At 42.4% G+C, this 21,650-nt stretch overlaps 2 protein-coding genes across 2 annotated transcripts in view; both read right to left on the bottom strand.

The window, feature by feature from the left end:
* Window positions 1-4,316, bottom strand: part of LOC148074357 (transcriptional enhancer factor TEF-1-like) — a 46,917-nt gene extending 42,601 nt beyond the window's left edge. The window contains exon 1 of the mRNA XM_087796727.1: window positions 4,136-4,316. The gene's annotated coding sequence lies outside the window, so the exon portion shown is untranslated. The remainder of the gene's footprint in view (window positions 1-4,135) is intronic.
* Window positions 4,317-11,549: 7,233 nt separating this feature from the next.
* parvaa (parvin, alpha a) lies at window positions 11,550-20,572 on the bottom strand. The gene is made up of 12 exons (XM_087796725.1): window positions 20,325-20,572; window positions 17,234-17,323; window positions 17,098-17,168; window positions 16,936-17,038; window positions 16,688-16,828; window positions 16,465-16,580; window positions 16,346-16,404; window positions 15,164-15,183; window positions 15,039-15,100; window positions 13,647-13,817; window positions 13,205-13,277; window positions 11,550-13,130 (listed from the first exon to the last, which is right to left on the bottom strand). Exons 1-12 carry the CDS (start codon window positions 20,458-20,460, stop codon window positions 13,054-13,056), a joined length of 1,119 nt encoding a protein of 372 aa, XP_087652851.1. The 5' UTR covers window positions 20,461-20,572; the 3' UTR covers window positions 11,550-13,053.
* Between the last annotated feature and the right edge of the window lie 1,078 nt (window positions 20,573-21,650).

Genomic DNA, 21,650 nt, shown 5'->3' with positions numbered 1-21,650 from the left:
GAACATGAAAGAAAGAAGTGAGGGAACATGAAGGGGTTTGTAGTGTTGATTGATGATATGACCTTCAGTTTGTATTTGTCACCATCACTCACAGCGCATTATTCCACATGTTCCTGAACTCACTGTCATGTGCAGACGAGTGTGACCATGAATCTCAAGAATACAAATGAACAAATGTTACGAACAGTTCATGTCGTGTTGGACTGTGAGTCGAGTCAGTTTTGTTGAGTCGCTCGTGGACTGACTCAACTACTATTCTTACAGTCAAAGACTCATGTTCTGTGGTTAGCTTGTTAGCTTGTTAGCTTGTTAGCTTGTTAGCTTGTTAGCGTGTTAGCACTAGCTGAGTTAACTTCAGTTATTCAGCACAACATACAATGTTGAGCACACAATAACATACACACACACACACACTAACTAGCATACATATACACACATTTACATACACACACACAAACACACATACATTGACACACCTACAAACACACTTGCATACATATACATACACACACTTACATACACACACACACACAAACACACACACCATACACACACACACACTTACATACACCATACACACACACACACACACACGCACACACACAGCAGGACATCCCCTCCTCCGTCTCTGCCTCTCATTGTTCCGTCTCTCCTCCAAACAAAGACTCTGTAACCCCAACAACCCCAAAGCCAGGACCCCCCCATCCTCACCCCCCAACCCTCCTCCCAACATTGTTGCTCTCATCTGTGGCTCCTACATGACACTGTCACGTCCACTGACCACTGCGATCTCCTGCCAGCAACAGGTTCAGACCCAGTTATGAGCAGCTGCAACGGTTCAACACAACAACTTAACTACACAACACTGTGAACTATACAACTCTCTTAACTACACAACTTTTTTAACTTTACATCTCTCTTAACTACACATCTCTCTTAACTACACATTAGTGTTAACTATACAACTATCTTAACTACACAACTCTCTTAACTACACAACTCTCTTGACTTCACAACTCCATTAACTACACATCTCTCTTAATTACACATGTCTCTTAACTACACAACTCTCTTAACTACACAACTCTATTAACTACACAACTCTATTTACTTCACATCTCTCTTAACTACACATCTCTCTTAACTACACAACTTTTTTAACTACACATCTCTATTACCTACACGTCTCTCTTAACAACACAACCCTCTTAACAGTACAACTTTCTTAACTACACAACACTACTAACAACATAATCCTAACTACACAACCCACTGAACTACACAACTTAGATACACGTGAATACACACACATACACACACACGTACACACAGTTGTGACTAAAGCACACAGAGGCCATATGGTGCGTCCTCACCAGTGACGCCTGTTGCTTCTGCTGCAACAATAGAAAAGAGCCCGGACAGCACACACACACACAAGCATACACACACACACAAGCATACACACACACAAGCATACACACACACACATACAAAAAGACACACACAAAAAAATCAAGTACACACACCAAATGGTCGTTAGTCAGCCGGTCCGTGTTGCTGAGGGTCTGAACAAACGCTGGATTTGCATTCTGCACCTCCTCACACACACACACTCACGCACACACGCACACACACGCACACGCACACACACACACACTGGTCCAGTCTACAGGTGCAGCAGCACTCAAAACAGATGTCAACAGACTGGAGGGGGAGACGGCGGGAGACTGTTTGTTAAGAGTGACAAAGCTTTGACACACACACACACACGCACACACACACAGTGTTACACTTTCACAGCTGCCACATTGACACACATGAACAGAATCAGGGTTTGACCGACAACAGTCCCGCGACCGCCCCGTGGCCTCCTCGGCTGGAACGAACCACAGACACTCCAGCGAATCTACGAGTCACGGTTCACGCCGCGACCTTTGACCTGTGTCTGACATGACTCCGGTCCTGAGGTCAAACTCAGTTTCGACGACAGAAGGAGCCGCGTCTGCCCCGAGGCCTCCTCCCTCGGCTCTTTTGTCCATCGACACGACTTCTCACACACGAGTACACAACTCACGTCGGTGAGTCACGTTAAAGTCGGAGTCAGTGAGTCACTGAGTCACTGAGTCAGTGAGTCAAATCCAAGCCTGAGTCAGTGAGTCACAATAAGTTCTGAGTCAGTGAGTCACAATAAGTTCTGAGTCAGTGAGTCACATTAAAATCTTTCTCTCTAAAGTGTGTGAGTCTGTGTGCGTGTATGTGAGTCTACATGTGTTAATATATATATGTGTGTATATTATATATGCGTATGTATGAGTGTGTGATTTATATATGTGTGTGTATTACATGTGAGTGTACTATATGTATGTGTATATTATATATTGGGATTTAAATGTGTGTGTTATACATGTTTCTATATAATACGCGTGTATGATTAGTGTATACTGTATATGTTTCTATTTTATATGTGTGTATTATATATGTGTGTGATGTGTGTATTCTATGTGTGTATATTCTATGTGTGTATATTATATACAGTATGTGGTATGATGTGTGTGTTATACGTTTGTGTGTATTATATGTGTGCGTCTTAAACATGTGTGTGTATTATACGTCTATGTATTATATGTGTGTTTTATACATATGTATTATACGTGTGTGTATTATATGTGTGTGTATTACATGTGTGTATAATACTTGTGTATTATACGTGTTTGTCATATGTGTGTATAATACGTGTGTGTTATATGTGTGTATTATAAGTGTGTGTGTATTATATGTGTGTGTGTTATATGTGTATGTATTATATGTGTGTGTATTATATGTGGGTATAATTCTTGTGTATTATATGTGTGTATTATATGTGTGTGTTATATGTGTATATAATACGTGTGTTATTATATGTGTGTATAATTCTTGTGTATTATATGTGTGTATTATATGTGTGTGTTATATGTGTGTATAATACGTGTGTTATTATATGTGTGTGTATTATATGTGTGTATAATACGTGTGTTTATTATGTGTGTGTATATTATATGTGTGTTACATGTGTGTGTATTATATGTGTGTATATTATATGTGTGTGTGTTATGTGTGTGCTACATGTGTGTGTTATATGTGTGTTACATGTGTGTGTTTCATGTGTGTGTATTATATGTGTGTGTATTATGTGTGTATTATATGTGTGTATATACATGTGTGTGTGTGTGTATTATATGTGTGTATAAACATGTGTGTGTGTGTATTATATGTGTGTGTATTATGTGTGTATTATATGTGTGTATATACATGTGTGTGTATGTGTGTGTGTATTATATGTGTGTGTATTATGTGTGTATTATATGTGTGTATATACATGTGTGTGTGTGTATTATATGTGTGTATATACATGTGTGTGTGTATTATATGTGTGTATATACATGTGTGTGTATTATATGTGTGTATATACATGTGTGTGTGTGTATTATATGTGTGTATATACATGTGTGTGTGTGTATTATGTGTGTGTATATACATGTGTGTGTATTATATGTGTGTATATACATGTGTGTGTGTGTATTATATGTGTGTATATACATGTGTGTGTGTGTATTATATGTGTGTATATACATGTGTGTGTGTATTATATGTGTGTATATACATGTGTGTGTGTGTATTATATGTGTGTATATACATGTGTGTGTGTGTATTATATGTGTGTATATACATGTGTGTGTGTGTGTATTATATGTGTGTATATACATGTGTGTGTGTGTGTGTATATACATGTGTGTCAGGCCTGCTCCAGTAACTGCGCCTGTGACTAGAAGAGAAAACGCGCAGATGCAACAAGTCCTTCATTGACTCGCAGCTTTGTTAAGCTTCCTGCCGCTCACACACACACACACACACACACACACACACACACACTGACACACACACACACACACACACCTTCATCACTGATTCACAGTAACTCTCACTCAATGTTTCGTCCGTTATTTCGGAACCAGAAGTGATAAACCGGTCCTTCGTCTCTGGACCGAACTCGCTCTCGGTCTGGTCCGCGGACGGACTTTGGGCTGGACCGGAATTTCTGCCGGTTCTGGATCCGATTCTGAGCTCGAGGACGAGAAAGAGCGGACTCGGAACTTACCTCGGGCTCGCGCGCGTCTCTCCGGTTATTTCCACACTTTTCCACGGTCCGTGTCTGAGCTGGTTCCGGAGGGGGTGCGTCCGCCGGTCCGCGGGTCTCCCGAGCCAATCCTGGTTCCGTTTCGGGTCCCGGAAAGTACGTAGAACGCGACGCGTCTCTCCAAGGATGCGAAATATGTGCGGAATGGGAGCAGGAATGAGATGAACGCGGGTGGAGGAGGTGACCAGGGCGGGGTGAGGGCTGGCGTCACCCTGTGGGGGGGAGGGGGGGGAGGAGGGGGAGAGGGGGGAAGGGGCCGGACTGTACCAACACAACAAAAGAGCCCAAACTATGGAGAGGAGCAGCTGACTACACATCCCATAATGGTCCTGACGGCAGCTGAGGAGCCGCGTCAAAGTTCACCAGCAAACACGTCAACAAACAAGTAAACAACAACTTCCGGTCCAGTGTTGGAAAAACACAACAAAACACGTTTGAAGTATGTTTTGTTTTCAGCGTCACACCTGTTTGTTCCTGATCCAGTCCTTTGGTTCTGTAGCTTTAGCGGATTTATGTTCCCTATTTACAATGTGTTTGTTTATTTATTTTGTGTTTATTAACATTGTAAAGTTACATTGTGTTGTTTTTTTTGTAGTGTTAGTTCATTGGCATTGTGTTTGTTAATTTAATCTGTGTTTATTAATATTGTTAAGTTACATTGTGTTTGTTTGTTTATTTTGTGTTTATTAACATTGTTAAGTTACATTGTGTTGTTTTTTTGGTAGTGTTAGTTCATTGACATTGTGTTTGTTTATTTATTCTATGTTTATTAATATTGTTAAGTTACATTGTGTTGGTTTTTTTGAAGTGTTAGTTCATTGACATTGTGTTTGTTTATTTATTCTGTGTTTATTAATATTGTTAAGTTACATTGTGTTTGTTTGTTTATTTTGTGTTTATTAACATTGTTAAGTTACATTGTGTTTTTGGGGGGTTTATTAACATTGTTAAGTTAAATTGTGTTTGTTCATTTATTTTGTGTTTATTAACATTGTTAAGTTAAATTGTGTTTGTTTTTTTATTTTGTGTTTATTAACATTGATAAGTTACATTGTGTTTTTTTATTTTGTGTTTATTAACATTGTTAAGTCATATTGTGTTTGTTTATTTATTTTGTGTTTATTAACATTAAGTTACATTGTGTTTGTTTATTTATTTTGTGTTATTAACATTGTTAAGTTACTTTGTGGTTTGTTTTTGTAGTGTTAGTTCATTTCCATTGTGTATTTTATTGACCTTCTGTTTCTTTGTAAACCTTGTGTTTGTTCATGTTTGCAGTGTTTCTTTATTTATGTCTGGTTTGTTTGTTGTTTATTTATATTTATATTGATTTCTTTTATTTTCATTGTGTTTTTCATTTGTTGTGTTAGTTAATTTACTTCATGTTTGTTTATTTACATCATGTAAGTTAAACTACATTATGTTTGCTTATTCACATTGTGATTCTAATTTACCTTATGTTTCTTTATGTACTTTGTGTTTGTTTATATACATTTTAGTTTTTTATTCAAGTCATGTTTCTTTATTAACTTTGTGTTTGTTTATTGAGTATTTCGTTTTTTTTTTATTCAAGTCATGTTTCTTTATGTACTTTGTGTTTGTTTATACATTTTATTTTTTTATTCAAGTCGTGTTTCTTTATGTACTTTGTGTTTGTTTATTTACTTTTTTTTTTTTTTTTTCAAGTCATGTTTCTTTATTCAGTTGTGTTTGTTTACATCCATTTTGTTTTTATTTACAGTTTCAAACAGTGGATGAAATCTGTTGAAATGTTTATTGTTTCAAACTCTTACATGACTTTCACATTGTTCGACGTCATGTGACGCAGCAGGGTTACGTCTGGTTGCTGAGAGTTTTCTGCCGACAACAGTGAGCTGCAGGTCGACATCCTCACTCTGACTTCATGTTGTGTTGTCGAGTGTGCGATAGTAGTTAAGTGACCTTTGACTTCCTGTCGTGAGCGTCAACGTGATCATCAATTATTGTTTTTTTCTTGACAACAACATTCACACTAAATCTGTGATGTGAACACTCTTGTTGAGCAGTGACTCCCAGCATGCACTGCAGGACTGGAATGTTCCTCCAGGTGATGTCATCTGTGAAGTCGTTTTTTTGGCAGTGTTGACAAACAACAACGCAACACGTGTGTGTTTACGTGTTGAACTGTCGTGACTTCAGCGTCAACACAATAGTTTCACTTGTGTGTGTGTAACTCTGATTTCCTCCCGCTCATTTTAGGGCGATCTCCCCCTCCCCCCACAGAGACCCTCCAGAACTCTAACCAGCAGATCTTGGTGTGTGTGAGTCCATGAAAGACTTGTTGTTGTTCACTCAGCTGCAGCTCAGGTTTCACCCTCCAGCACCACTGGACCCCCCTTACCTCCCATAATACACCCCCCCAACACACACACACACACACACACGGAGGAGCTGTGACATAAAACAAACACTGATAAGCTCGAGACACAGCCGGTGACCTCTTGTAACCCCATAACACACACTCATTCTTTTACATGTACACTTGTTTGATGATGATGAAGATAAGGAGGATAATGATAAAGAGAAGGAGGAGGATGATGATGATGATGATGATGAAGAGAAGGAGGAGGATGATGATGATGAGGATGAAGAGAAGGAGGAGGATGATGATGATGAGGATGAAGAGGATGATGATGAAGAGGAGGAGGATAATGATAAAGAGAAGGAGGATGATGATGATGATGAAGATAAGCAGGATGATGATGATGATGAAGAGAAGGAGGAGGATGAGGATGATGATGAAGAGAAGGAGGATGATGATGATGATGAAGATAAGCAGGATGATGATGATGATGAAGAGAAGGAGGAGGATGAGGATGATGATAAAGAGAAGGAAGATGATGATGATGATGATGATGATGATGATGATGAAGATGATGATGATGAAGATCATGCCAATGTTAATGGTAATGATGATGAAGATAAGGAGGATAATGATAATGATGAAGAGTAAGTAAGTAAGTAATTCTTATTTATAAAGCGCTTTTCCAGACCAGGGTCACAAAGCGCTTAAACAATTAAAACAATATTCAATAAAATAAAAATCAAGGAAAAGCACGAATAAAAGTGTCTTAAGATGTTTCTTGAAGGAGTCAGTAGATCATCAAACACAGAGATGGTTCCAAAGCTAAGGAGCAACAGTCTGGAAGGATTTCTCTCCTCTGGTCCTGAACCGTGTTCAGGAACCATCAGTAGATTCTGATCCACAGACCTCAGAGCCCGAGCTGGGGTGTAAGTCTGGATCAGATCACTGATGGAAGGTCTGACCATGAATAGATCTGAAAGTAAGAACCAGAATTTTAAAGTTGATCCTGAAAGAAACTGGAAGCCAGTGAAGAGTTTTAAGGACCGGAGAAATGTGAGTTCTTCTACTAGAGCGGCTCAGAATTCTGGCTGCAGACGAGACAGATCCTTCTTCTTTAAAAATGAAAACAAACTTTTACAATAGTCTAAATAATAATAATAATAATAATAATAATCTCTATTTATATAGCGCCTTTTAAAATGACACAAACACATGGATTACAAGCTCCAGATCATGTTGTGACATAACTTTCCTAATTTTAAAGATTCTTCTCAGTTGAAACAGTTTCTGGTCAGTTTTCTTCAGTGTTGAACAAGAGACATGTCTTTATCAAATACAACACACAGGTTTCTCAGGCTCAGTGTGACAGACTGACCTAAGTCACTCAAGTACTGACTCTACCCTGGAACCTTATCATCAGGAGCAATAACTGGAGTTTTAGTTTTGTCCACATTTAGCTGCAAAGTGTTTTCACTCATTAGTCAATTGTTTACTAGAAATCAAACAAGTTCAGCCTCTGGGGCTCAGTTGGATCAAAAGAGCAGTCGAGCTGGATGTCATCAGCAAAAATATGCTAAGAAACATCAGGAAATCTCTGAATGATTTTTACCGAAGGGAATCAAGTACAGCAAAATCAATAAAGGACCCAGAACAGAACCTTGAGGGACTCCACACAACAGATCTGCCGATTCAGACCTCATTTGATTGGCAGATACACTGAAATTACTGGTGACCAACTGACTCAAAGGCTGAGGACAGATCCAAGAGAACCAAAACAGTGTATTTACCCGAGTCAGCCGACATCATGATGTCACTGGACACTTTCAGTAAAGCCGTCTACGTAGAGTGATGTTTACGGAAGCCAGACTGAAACTTCTCAAGGATGTCGCTCTGATCCAGGAACAAAGACAGCTGCTCAGACACCACCTTCTCCAAGATCTTGGACAAGAAAGGGAGCTTAGAAATAGGCTTGAAAATAATGAGGTTAGTTGGGTCTAAGTCTGGCTTTTTGAGTAAAGGATCCACAATGGCATGTTTAAATGCATTGGGACAAACCCCTGTGGAAAGAGAGATGTTTTGGTAACCCAGGGGCCAATTAAATCAAACAGTTTAATAAGGAGCCTACAAGGAAGGACGTCAGACGAGCAAGAGGAGGGTTTCATCTTGTTCACTAGTGCTGAAATATCAGCCAGAGATACAGCACTGAAGGAAGACCAAGAGGAGGAGAAGGGCTCAGTGACAGCACGGGTTCCACACAAAGGTGAAAAGATTTTCTCTTTGATCAATTTCATTTTGTCAATGAAAAATCTCAACAATGCATTGCTGTCAGCTTCACAGAAGATGTGTGATCTGAGGAGCAGGAGACACGAGAGAATTGATCATGTCAAACAACACTTTGGGGTTTTTCTGTAATCAGATCTGGCATTTTCCACCATCTCATTATATGAAGACATAACCTATCCTTTAAGGGCTTAGATTCAGGGATGAAGTCCAGGTTAAACAAAACAAGAGAATGATCCCTCAGATGGATGATGAAGAACATGTGGATGAAGAGGATGATGAAGAAGATGATGGAAATTTGAACAGAAGCCAACATGGTTCACATCATCTTAGCAACGCTCAGGAAGCTTCCTGTCACAGGTGGAATGTTGTGGATCTAAAGAACATCAGGTTGAAGAGAACATAATGATCACATGGTGTGTGTGTGTGTGTGTGTGTTTTGTGTATTTCCTGACACTCGTAAACAGGTTTTCTCTGCAGCGCGGCGGCCTTGACGAGCTAATTGAGCGAACGAGTGTAATTAACAGTGAGGACTCTTAAAGAAAATTAATCAACGTTTCCTCGTCTGGAATTTCATTCACGGAACATTTCAAAGGACGGTGGTCAAGAGCACACACACCCATGTTCACTCACTGAATGTATCACTCTCTCACTCCCTCACTCCCTCATCTCATGGAGGGATCGTCACAGACACACAAACTCACCATGACTTATGTGCGTTTCTAGATGTGGACTCACTCCTGGAGAGAGGCGACAAACTGTGTTGAGGGTAGGATGATTATAGATAGTTTGACTCACAACACAAGCGACTCACTCGCAACACAAGCGACTCACTCTCAACACAAGCCACTCACTTGCAACACAAGCGACTCACTCGCAACACAAGTGACTCACTCACAACACAAGCCACTCACTCACAACACAAGCGACTCACTTGCAACACAAGCCGCTCACTCGCAACACAAGTGACTCACTCACAACACAAGCCACTCACTCACAACACAAGTGACTCACTCTCAACACAAGCCACTCACTCACAACACAAGCCACTCACTCACAACACAAGTGACTCACTCACAACACAAGCCACTCACTCACAACACAAGCCACTCACTCACAACACAAGTGACTCACTCTCAACACAAGCCACTCACTCGCAACACAAGTGACTCACTCTCAACACAAGCCACTCACTCACAACACAAGCCACTCACTCACAACACAAGTGACTCACTCACAACACAAGCCACTCACTCACAACACAAGTGACTCACTCTCAACACAAGCCACTCACTCACAACTCAAGTGACTCACTCTCAACACAAGCCACTCACTCGCAACACAAGTGACTCACTCACAACACAAGCCACTCACTCACAACACAAGCGACTCACTCTCAACACAAGCGACTCACTCACAACACAAGCCACTCACTCACAACACAAGCGACTCACTCACAACACAAGCGACTCACTCGCAACACAAGCGACTCACTCACAACACAAGCGACTCACTCGCAACACAAGCCACTCACTCGCAACACAAGCGACTCACTCGCAACACAAGCGACTCACTCGCAACACAAGCGACTCACTCGCAACACAAGCGACTCACTCGCAACACAAGCCACTCACTCGCAACACAAGCGACTCACTCGCAACACAAGCAACTCACTCACAACACAAGCAACTCACTCACAACACAAGCGACTCACTCACAACACAAGCGACTCACTCGCAACACAAGCGACTCACTCGCAACACAAGCGACTCACTCACAACACAAGCCACTCACTCGCAACACAAGCGACTCACTCGCAACACAAGCAACTCACTCACAACACAAGCAACTCACTCACAACACAAGCCACTCACTCACAACACAAGCGACTCACTCACAACACAAGCGACTCACTCACAACACAAGCCACTCACTCACAACACAAGCGACTCACTCACAACACAAGCAACTCACTCACAACACAAGCGACTCACTCACAACACAAGCAACTCACTCGCAACACAAGCGACTCACTCGCAACACAAGCGACTCACTCGCAACACAAGCGACTCACTCACAACACAAGCGACTCACTCACAACACAAGCAACTCACTCACAACACAAGCGACTCACTCACAACACAAGCAACTCACTCACAACACAAGCGACTCACTCACAACACAAGCAACTCACTCACAACACAAGCGACTCACTCGCAACACAAGCAACTCACTCACAACACAAGCGACTTACAACACAAGTGACTCACAACACAACTGAGTCACTCACAGCACAAGTGACTCACTCACAAAACAAGTGACTCACAACACACATCATTCACTCACAACACAAATGATTCACTCACAACACAAGCGACTCACAACACAAGTGACTCACTCACAACACAAATGATTCACTTACAACACAAGCGACTCACAACACAAGTGACTCACTTAAAACCAAAGTGAATGACATAAGTGACTCCCAACACTAACTAAAAACACAAGTGACTCACTTATACAACACAAATTATTCACTTACAACAAAATTGAATCACAACCCAACACAAGTGACTCAGTCACAATGCAATTGTCACACAATGCAATTGAATCACAACACAAATGACTCACTGGCAACGCAGCGACTCACAATACAAATGACTCACTTACAGTAACTGAGCCACAACACGAGTGACTCACTCACGACAGAAGTGGTAAAAACAGACAAAAGAGTGACAGTGTGACGCAACATGGTTCTCAGTCCAGACTTTATTTGTGTGATTTATAAAAAACAGAAATACAAAAGTGAAACACAAATGAGTGACAACTTGAGTCTCGTGAGGAGAATTGAAGTGTGAGTTTAAGGAATGCTTTTTTAAACGTGCTCACCAGCGCAGAGGTGCTGGAAGACACTCGTGGACACTTACGCGTAATAGCATGTTTTTAACGGTTGTCAAGACAACCACTGAAGCAAGTCATGTGACGCTCTCTATTGACAGCAACACAACAAACAATAAATACATTTTCTTTGACAACTTCAGACTCACTGCTGAGCATAAGACACGTGTGTGGAATGATTTTGTTGTTCGTCAGTCAGTTGTGTTGTTGGTCGGTCAGGTTGTGGGTCGGTCGTGTAGTTAGTCGGACATTTGTTCAGCGTCAGTTGTGTAGTGTTGGTTGTGTAGCGTCAGTTGTGCAGTATCAGTAATGTAGCTTCAGTCTTTTAGCGTCGGTCGTGTAGTGTCAGTTGTATAGTGTTAGTCGTGTAGCATCAGTAGTGTAGTGTCAATTGTGTAGCGTCAGTAGTATTGTCAATTGTGTAGCGTCAGTTGTGCAGTGTCAGTAATGTAGCTTCAGTCTTTTAGCGTCGGTCGTGTAGTGTCAGTTGTATAGTGTCAGTCGTGTAGCATCATTAGTGCAGTGTCAATTGTGTAGCGTCAGTAGTGTTTTGTAAATTGTGTAGCATCAGTAGTGTAGTGTCAATTGTGTAGCGTCAGTAGTGTTGTGTAATGGTTTAGCGTCAGTAGTGTAGTGTCAACTGTGTAGTGTCGGCCGCTTAGCATCCGCTGCGTAGCGCTGGCCGCGTAGCGTCGGCCGCGTAGCATCGGCCGCGTAGCATCGGTCTTTAAACGTCTGTTGTGTAGCTTCAGTCGCTAAACGTCAGTTGTGTAGCTTCAGTCGTTAAGCGTCAGTTGTGTAGCTTCAGTCGCGCAGCATCGGTCGTTTAAGGCCAGTTGTGTAGCTTCGGTCGTTAAACGTCAGTTGTGTAACTTCAGTCGTTAAACGTCAGTTGTGTAGCTTCCGTCGTTAAACGTCAGTTGTGTAACTTCAGTCGTTAAACGTCAGTTGTGTAGCTTCAGTCGTGTAGCTTCCGTCGTTAAACGTCAGTTGTGTAACTTCAGTCGTTAAACGTCAGTTGTGTAGCTTCCATCGTTAAACGTCAGTTGTGTAACTTCAGTCGTTAAATGTCAGTTGTGTAACTTCAGTCGTTAAACGTCAGTTGTGTAGCTTCAGTCGTGTAGCTTCCGTCGTTAAACGTCAGTTGTGTAACTTCAGTCGTTAAACGTCAGTTGTGTAGCTTCCATCGTTAAATGTCAGTTGTGTAACTTCAGTCGTTAAACGTCAGTTGTGTAGCTTCAGTCGTGTAGCATCGGTCGTTAAACGTCGACCGCGCAGCCTCGGCCTGTACGTCAGTTGTGTAGCGACAGTTGTGTAGTGAGTGTTGTGTAGTGAGTGTTGTGTAGCGAGGGTTGTGTCAGTCTACGTTGCGGTAGCGGGTGAACAGGTTGTACAGAACTCTCAGGGTGGACTTGAGGTCACAGTTGACGATGTCTGTGAAGAAAACATCACGACGATGAACTCATGTGTGTCAGTGATGAAGTTCATGTGAGTGGTGCTGCTGGTACCTTCAGGTCGAGGTTTGGGTCGCTCCAGACCTCCGTCCTGCATCAGCTCGAAGGAGAAGGAGACGTTGTGGACCTGCAGAGAGAGACTGTCAGTACACACACACACACACACACACACACACACACACACACACACACGCAGAAGTGTGTGTGCAGGAGGAGATTACAGATGCTGTGGGTCTGTGCCGGAGCCTCCGAGCCAGGAGTGTGTTTGGAAGGCTCATCTCTGCAGCTTGGCTCTGCTCTCTGGACCAGAACCAGAAGAAGAGCAGCACTGCGGCACAGAGGAGACTCCAGCACAGACACACCAGCGAGGCTGTGAACTCGAGAGTTCTGGTTCTGCTCGGTTCCACATCTGGGTCAGCAGGAGCTGCCGGAGCGGTCGAGAGCGAGCCCTGCTGGCAGAAGTGCACGTGGACCGCTGATGTTCTGGAGGAGGCACCTTCTGGTCGAAGTTCTCCGGGGTGAGGAAGAAGTTGTAGAGGGGCACGAAGTATCCTTCCAGGAGGCCCATGAGCAGCACCAGGTACACGCCGTCGGCGAACTGAGTCTCCAGCTCAGACACCTCCAGGTTCAGCTTGTTCAGGTGTTTGTTCACAAAGGTGATCAGAGTCTGGAACATCATCATCATCATCTTCATCATCATCATCATCATCATCATCACCTTCCTCATCATCATCTTTAGCATTAACTTCATCATCATCATAAACTTCATTATTACTTTCATCATCTTCATCATCTTAATCATCATAACATCTTCATCATCATCATTAACTTCATCATCATCATAACATTCATTATTACTTTCATCATCATCATCTTCATCATCATAACCATCTTCATAACCTTCATCATCAACATCTTCATCATTAACTTCATCATCATCATAAACTTCATTATTACTTTCATCATCTTCATCATCTTCATCATCATCATTAACTTCATCATCATCATAACATTCATTATTACTTTCATCATCATCATCATCATCTTCATCATCATAACCATCTTCATCATCTTCATAACCTTCATCATCATCATCTTCATAACCTTCATCATCATCATCTTCATCATCATCTTCATCATCATAACCATCTTCATCATCATCATCATAACCTTCATTATTACTTTCATCATCATAACCATCTTCATCATCTTCATAACCTTCATCATCATCATCTTCAGCATTAACTTCATCATCATCATCTTCATCATCATAACCATCTTCATCATCATCATCATAACCTTCCTTATCATCATCTTCATCATCATCATCATTAACTTCATCATCATCATAACCTTCATTATTACTTTCATCATCATCATCTTCATCATCATAACCATCTTCATCATCTTCATAACCTTCATCATCATCATCTTCATCATCTTCATAACCTTCATCATCATCATCTTCAGCATTAACTACATATGCATCATTATCTTCATCCTCATTACTTTCATCATCATCATCTTCATCATCATCTTCATCATTACCTTCATCATCATCACCTTCATCATCATCATCTTCATCATCTTCAGCATTATTTAAACCTTCATCATCATCATTACTTTCATCTTCATCATCATCATCATTATTGTTAATTTCATCTTCATCATTATCATCTCATCTCTTCCTTCATCACCACTTTCATCATCTTCATCATCATCATCACCTTCATCATCATCATCATCATCATCATCATCTTCATCATCTTCATCTTCATCATCCTAATCATCATCATCATCATCATCATCATCTTCATCATCCTAATCATCATCATCTTCATCTTCATCTTCATCTTCATCATCATCATCATCTTCATCATCAACTCACCTTCTTCACAACACTGAGTTTATCAGGAGCGTGATCAAACAAAGTGTCGAAGGCGTCTCGTTCTGTGGAGAAAGATCAGGTCAGACCAGCGGACAACACGAGTGAAGCAGAAGTTCAGAACTTACCGTGTCGCCCTAAGAACGCCCTGAGAGAGAGAGAGAGAGAGAGAGACATAGAGACAGAGAGACAGAGAGAGAGAGAGAGAGAGAGAGAGAAGAAGAAGAGACACCAGAGTCAGAGGAGGACCACAGAGGAATGTTCTCTCCACAATAGACGCAGTTATAATTCCATTAACATGGAGGCACGCGGGCCTCGTCGTGGGACGCTCAGAACAGGCTCAGACAATTGTCCCAGCCTGCCGGGAGCACAGACAATGAAGACGCTCAGATGATGCTCTGCTGCGACGCTGGACCACATATTGTTGAGACCAGTCTCTCAGGACAAGATACACACATGCACACGCACACTTTCTCTCTTGTACATACACTGACACTATCACACAAGTACACAAACTGAAGAAACAAATACACAATCACACACTCTCAAACACATACACACTAACAGAGAAACTACAAACACACACACACACTGCTTACACACAGAATGTACACACACTTACACATAAATGTACATACACACACCTAAGACACAAATGTAACAAACACATGTAGATAGACACACACAAATACGCTTTCAAAACTCACACAAAAGTACAAAAACACATTGTTGCAGACACACAAATACGCTTTCAAACAAATACACAAAGACACCCCTTACACACACACACACACTCGCTTACACATAAATGTACATATACACATAAGACACAAATGTACACAAACACATGCAGACAGACCCACACACAAACACACTTTCAAACAAACACACACACAGACACTCCTTACACACAAAATGTAAACACACACTCACTTACATACACATGCACAGTACATGCACACAACTAAGACACAAATATACACAAACATATGCAGACAGACACACACACACACATTCACGCAGACACACAAACACGCTTTCAAACAAACACACGCAAAAACATTCACTCACAAGCACACACCAACACAATAATGTACACAAACAAACACAAACACACTTTCAAACACAAACACAAAGACAGTCAAACACAAATATACAAAAATGCACACAAAGGCACCTACACACAAACACTGATACACTCGCACACAAATATTCACAAATGTACACACACCTACACACAAACAAAGACACTCACAAATACACAACAGATTAAAACCAACAATAAACATCTGGTCACAGCTGAGACTCACTCCGTGTTGCTGGTGATCTCCTCCTGGATCTGTCTGGACTGAAGGATTCCTTCTCTCTTCTGGGGACACAAGAGGACACTCAGCAGAGACTCTCAACACCCGGACTCTTCGGGACCCACCTGGACCACCACCACCTGGATGGACACGTGATCCGGCAGCCTGATGGGGGCCCTGAAGTGCTGGGACAGCGCCACCAGCAGGTGGAGGATGGCCACGATGCTCTTGGCGTGAACGGCTGAGGAGAGACAGAGGAACCGTCACACCAGGAAGACCCGGAACACCAGCTGGACCAGAACCCTCGTCACAACGTCCTACTAATCTGGTCCAATAGGAGTCACTCACAGTCCACGTTCCAGCGAATGTTCCTGGTGGAGAGTTTGAGGGACTCGTTGATCCTCTCCAGGACCGTCTGCAGCTTCTGCTTCTGGGCGATCTCGGACTGGGTCACCTCAGCCACGTTGAGCTTCTCGCCCTCCAGCTTCTCTACACACAAACACACACACACACACACACACACATGCACACATGCACACAAATAAACACACAGCGGGTCTGAGGTTCAACTCGACAAAAGAAGTTGATGTTCTCACCAAAGAGCTTCTGCAGAACTTGTCCGTCGTACAGGTCTTCGGCCAGGTCCTTCACGATGATCCTCTCTCCCACCAGAACGTCGTTGATCCAGTCGATCAGCACCTGCAGAGGTCCGGGGTCGTTCAGTCCCGTCAAGAGTCTGGACAGGTGGTCCGTCTCACCTTCATGAGCTCCTGCAGTTTACGATCGTTCCTGGAGTTGGGGTCCACCATGGTCCGGACCTCGTTCTCCTCTGAGGGCACAGCGAGATGTTTAGATTGAGATGGACACGTGGCACTGACTCGTGTGTGGTCTTACCCAGCATGGTGTCTTCAGGGTCCAGCTCGTAATGGGACGGGCTGAGAGGAAGGTTGATGGCGTTGATTCCTTCTTCCTGCAGCTCAGACACTGAAGAGAGAAAAGTTCAGTTCAACAAGAACTTCAGGACCTCAGTTGGAGACTAGATGATCTCAGGTGGAGACTAGATGATCTCAGGTGGAGACTAGAAAAATCTCAGGTGGAGACTAGAAGATCTCAGGTGGAGACAAGATGATCCCAGGTGGAGACTAGAAGATCCCCGGTGGAGACTAGAAGATCTTAGAGGACCTCAGGTGGAGACTAGAAGATCTCAGGTGGAGACTACATTATCTCAGTTGGAGATTAGATGATCTCAGGTGGAGACCATAGGACCCCAAGTAGAGACTAGAGTTCCTGAGGTGGAGACCAGAGGACCTCAGGCGGAGACTAGAAGATCTTGGAGGACCTCAGATGGAAACTAGAAGTTCTCAGGTGGAGACTAGAAGATCTTAGAGGACCTCAGGTGGAGACTAGAGGACCTTAGACGGAGAATAAAGTCCTTCGACGGAGACTAGAAGATCTTGGAGGAGCTCAGATGGAAACTAGAAGTTCTCAGGTGGAGACTAGAAGATCATAGAGGAACTCAGGTGGAGACTAGAAGTTCTCAGGTGGAGACTAGAGGACCTCAGGTTGAGACTAGAGGACCTCGGGTGGAGACTAGAGGACCTCGGGTGGAGACTAGAGGACTTCGGGTGGAGAGTAGAGGACTTCGGGTGGAGAGTAGAGGAACTGGGGTGGAGACTAGAGGACCTCAGGTGGAGACTAGAGGACCTTGGGTGGAGACTAGAGGACCTCGGGTGGAGACTAGAGGACCTCGGATTGAGACTAGATGATCTCAGGTGGAGAGTAGAGGACCTCGGGTGGAGAGTAGAGGATCTCGGGTGGAGAGTAGAGGACCTTGGGTAGAGACTAGAGGACCTCGGGTGGAGACTATAGGACCTCGGATTGAGACTAGATGATCTCAGGTGGAGAGTAGAGGACCTCGGGTGGAGAGTAGAGGACCTTGGGTGGAGAGTAGAGGATCTCAGGTGGAGACTAGAAGATCTCAGGTGGAGACCAGAGGACCTCGGGTGGAGACTAGGAGACCTCGGATGGAGACTAGATGATCTCAGGTGGAGAGTAGAGGACCTCGGGTGGAGACTAGAAGATCTCAGGTGGAGACCAGAGGACCTCAGAATAAAGATATTTTTCTCATCTTTCAGTACAAGGTACATCATGTGATCAAGGTGAGATCATCTGTGATTGGCTGAAGCGTTACTGAGCAACATGTTGCTTCCTTGTTCTCAGCAGGTCGGTGTGTGTGTCCCAGCATGATGCTCTCAAGTGTGTGTGTGTGTGTGTGTGTGTGTCAGCTCAGAGCTCACACACTGAACTTCCTGTGTGTTCTCCACACGAGCTCACACATTTCACAGATTCACACACACACACACACACACACACACACACACACACACACACACACACACACACACACACACACACACACACACACACACACACACACACACACACACACACACACACACACACACACACACACACACACACACACACACCTTCACACACTGCAGCTGCAAATGACTCGACTGAAGACTCGTTAAGACTCCATGTCTGACTCGAGTCATGAACGAGTCACGAGAACTGAAGGAACTTCTCAATATTGACTCATCAGAAGACTTTCATGTCGACCTTCACCTCTCAAGACCTTCTGGACTCTATAACTTCATTTGATTTAGGAGGTTTACAAGTGTGTGTACAAGTGTGTGTGTATATATACACGTTTGTGTGTGTTTATAGAAGTTTGAGTGAGTCTATATGTCTCTATGATGTATACATGATGTGTGTGTGTGTCTGTGTGTATCAGAATGTATGTGTGTATTTATAAATGTGTGTCTGTGTCTATCTGTGTATACATGTGTGTTTAAATTTGTCTCTGTGTGTAAAAGTGTGTGTATATGTTTCTGCATGTGAACATATGTTTTTGTGTATGTAATTGTGTGAGTGCGTGTATATGCGTATATGTATGTAAATATATATATGTGTGTTTGTTTCTCTCTGTGTGTGAGTGTGAAGTGTATATATACATGTTTGTATAAAAGTTTTAGTGTGTGTGTATGTCTCTGGGATGTAAGTGTATTTGCATGTGTAAATATGAGTCTATACATGCGTGTGTGCGTGTCTTTCTGTGTGTGTTGTACATACGTTGGTGTGTGTATGTTTACGTGTGTATATGTGCATATTTATGTGTGTATGTTTTTTTATGTATATGTGTGTTTCTGAATGTGTATATACGTTTGTGTGTGTGTATATGTGCATATTTATGTGTGTATGTTTTTTTATGTATGATATGTGTGTTTCTGAATGTGTATATACGTTTGTGTGTGTGCATATGTGCATATTTATGTGTGTATGTTTTTTATGTATGATATGTGTGTTTCTGAATGTGTATATACGTTTGTGTGTCTGTATATGTGCATATTTATGTGTGTATGTTTTTTTTATGTATGATATGCGTGTTTCTGAATGTGTATATACGTTTGTGTGTGTGCATATGTGCATATTTATGTGTGTATGTTTTTTTTATGTATGATATGTGTGTTTCTGCATGTGTACATACGTTGGTGTGTGTATGATTACGTCTATATGTGTATTATTATGTGTGTATGTTTAATGTATGGATGTGTGTGTAAATGTGTCTACCAGTCTGTGTATAATTGTGTACATGACAGTGTGTGTACGTGTGTGTACGTGTGTGATGATTCTAGAGCAAATCTTCAAAACTGATGACGTCACGGTTAAAAATCTGCAGACGTCAGTGAGGAATTCACTCCTTACAAGGATAAACACACGCGCGCACACGCGCACGTATACACACACGTATACACACACAGACACACACAGACACACACACACACACACTCACTCGCAAACGTCTCCATAACTTCATGACAGTTCTAACAACAATAACGTGCCGCCATCTTGTTTGACGTGATTTTCTCAACAACAAGTAAAAGTTGGTGGAAACTTGTGATGACGTCACGCGTTAGCTCACCTTCCTTAGCCTTCTTCCTCCGCGCCAGAGTCCCTCCGAGCTTCCCCAGGAAAGAGTCATCCTTCTTCCGCGAGGACGGGGACTTCGGGGTCGGGGACTTCGGGGACGAAGGAGACTTCTGCGGGGAGGAGGCCATCGAAGACAGAGGGAACCACGAGTCCTGATACGAGTCCTGATCCAAGTCCTGATCCAAGTCCTGATCCACTCCCTGAAGCGGAAACTCGGTTCCAGACTTTTTTCTCCCGGAGAGACTCTCGCTCCTCCTCCAGGGACCGGCGGGGGAGGAGACTGACAGGCGGGGCCGCTGCTCCGGTGCTCGGCCTGGAGGAGCGAGTCTGAACCAGGAGGAGAACCAGGAGGAGAACCAAGAGGAGAACCAGGAGGAGAACCAAGAGGAGAACCAGGAGGAGAACCAAGAGGAGAACCAGGAGGAGAACCAGGAGGAGAACCAAGAGGAGAACCAGGAGGAGAACCAAGAGGAGAACCAGGAGGAGAACCAGGAGGAGAACCAGGAGGAGAACCAGGAGGAGAACCAAGAGGAGAACCAGGAGGAGAACCAAGAGGAGAACCAGGAGGAGAACCAGGAGGAACTTACATGAAGCGAGGAGTTGATACGATATTCAAATATATATATATATATATATTTTTTTAATTTAAATAAAAGTATTGAATTTTGTAGTTCAATGACTTTTGTATTGCATTATTTTTTTTCGTGAATAATTGAATTAAATATATATATATAGAGTCCTTGACTCTGGTGTTGTGATAGTGTAGTAACAAGTATATATGTGAAGTATTGTCCAGTACTTGACTCTGGTGTTGTGATAGTGTAGTAACAAGTATATATGTGAAGTATTGTCCAGTACTTGACTCTGGTGTTGTGATAGTGTAGTAACAAGTATATATGTGTAGTATTGTCCAGTACTTGACTCTGGTGTTGTGATAGTGTAGTAACAAGTATATATGTGTAGTATTGTCCAGTACTTGACTCTGGTGTTGTGATAGTGTAGTAACAAGTATATATGTGAAGTATTGTCCAGTACTTGACTCTGGTGTTGTGATAGTGTAGTAACAAGTATATATGTGAAGTATTGTCCAGTACTTGACTCTGGTGTTGTGATAGTGTAGTAACAAGTATATATGTGTAGTATTGTCCAGTACTTGACTCTGGTGTTGTGATAGTGTAGTAACAAGTATATATGTGTAGTATTGTCCAGTACTTGACTCTGGTGTTGTGATAGTGTAGTAACAAGTATATATGTGTAGTATTGTCCAGTACTTGACTCTAGTGTTGTGATAGTGTAGTAACAAGTATATATGTGTAGT

This window comes from Callionymus lyra, chromosome 8, assembly GCF_982586985.1.
Source record: "Callionymus lyra chromosome 8, fCalLyr1.hap1.1, whole genome shotgun sequence".
Classification (NCBI taxonomy): Eukaryota; Metazoa; Chordata; class Actinopteri; order Syngnathiformes; family Callionymidae; genus Callionymus; species Callionymus lyra.
This window is presented reverse-complemented; position numbering and strand designations above follow the sequence as displayed.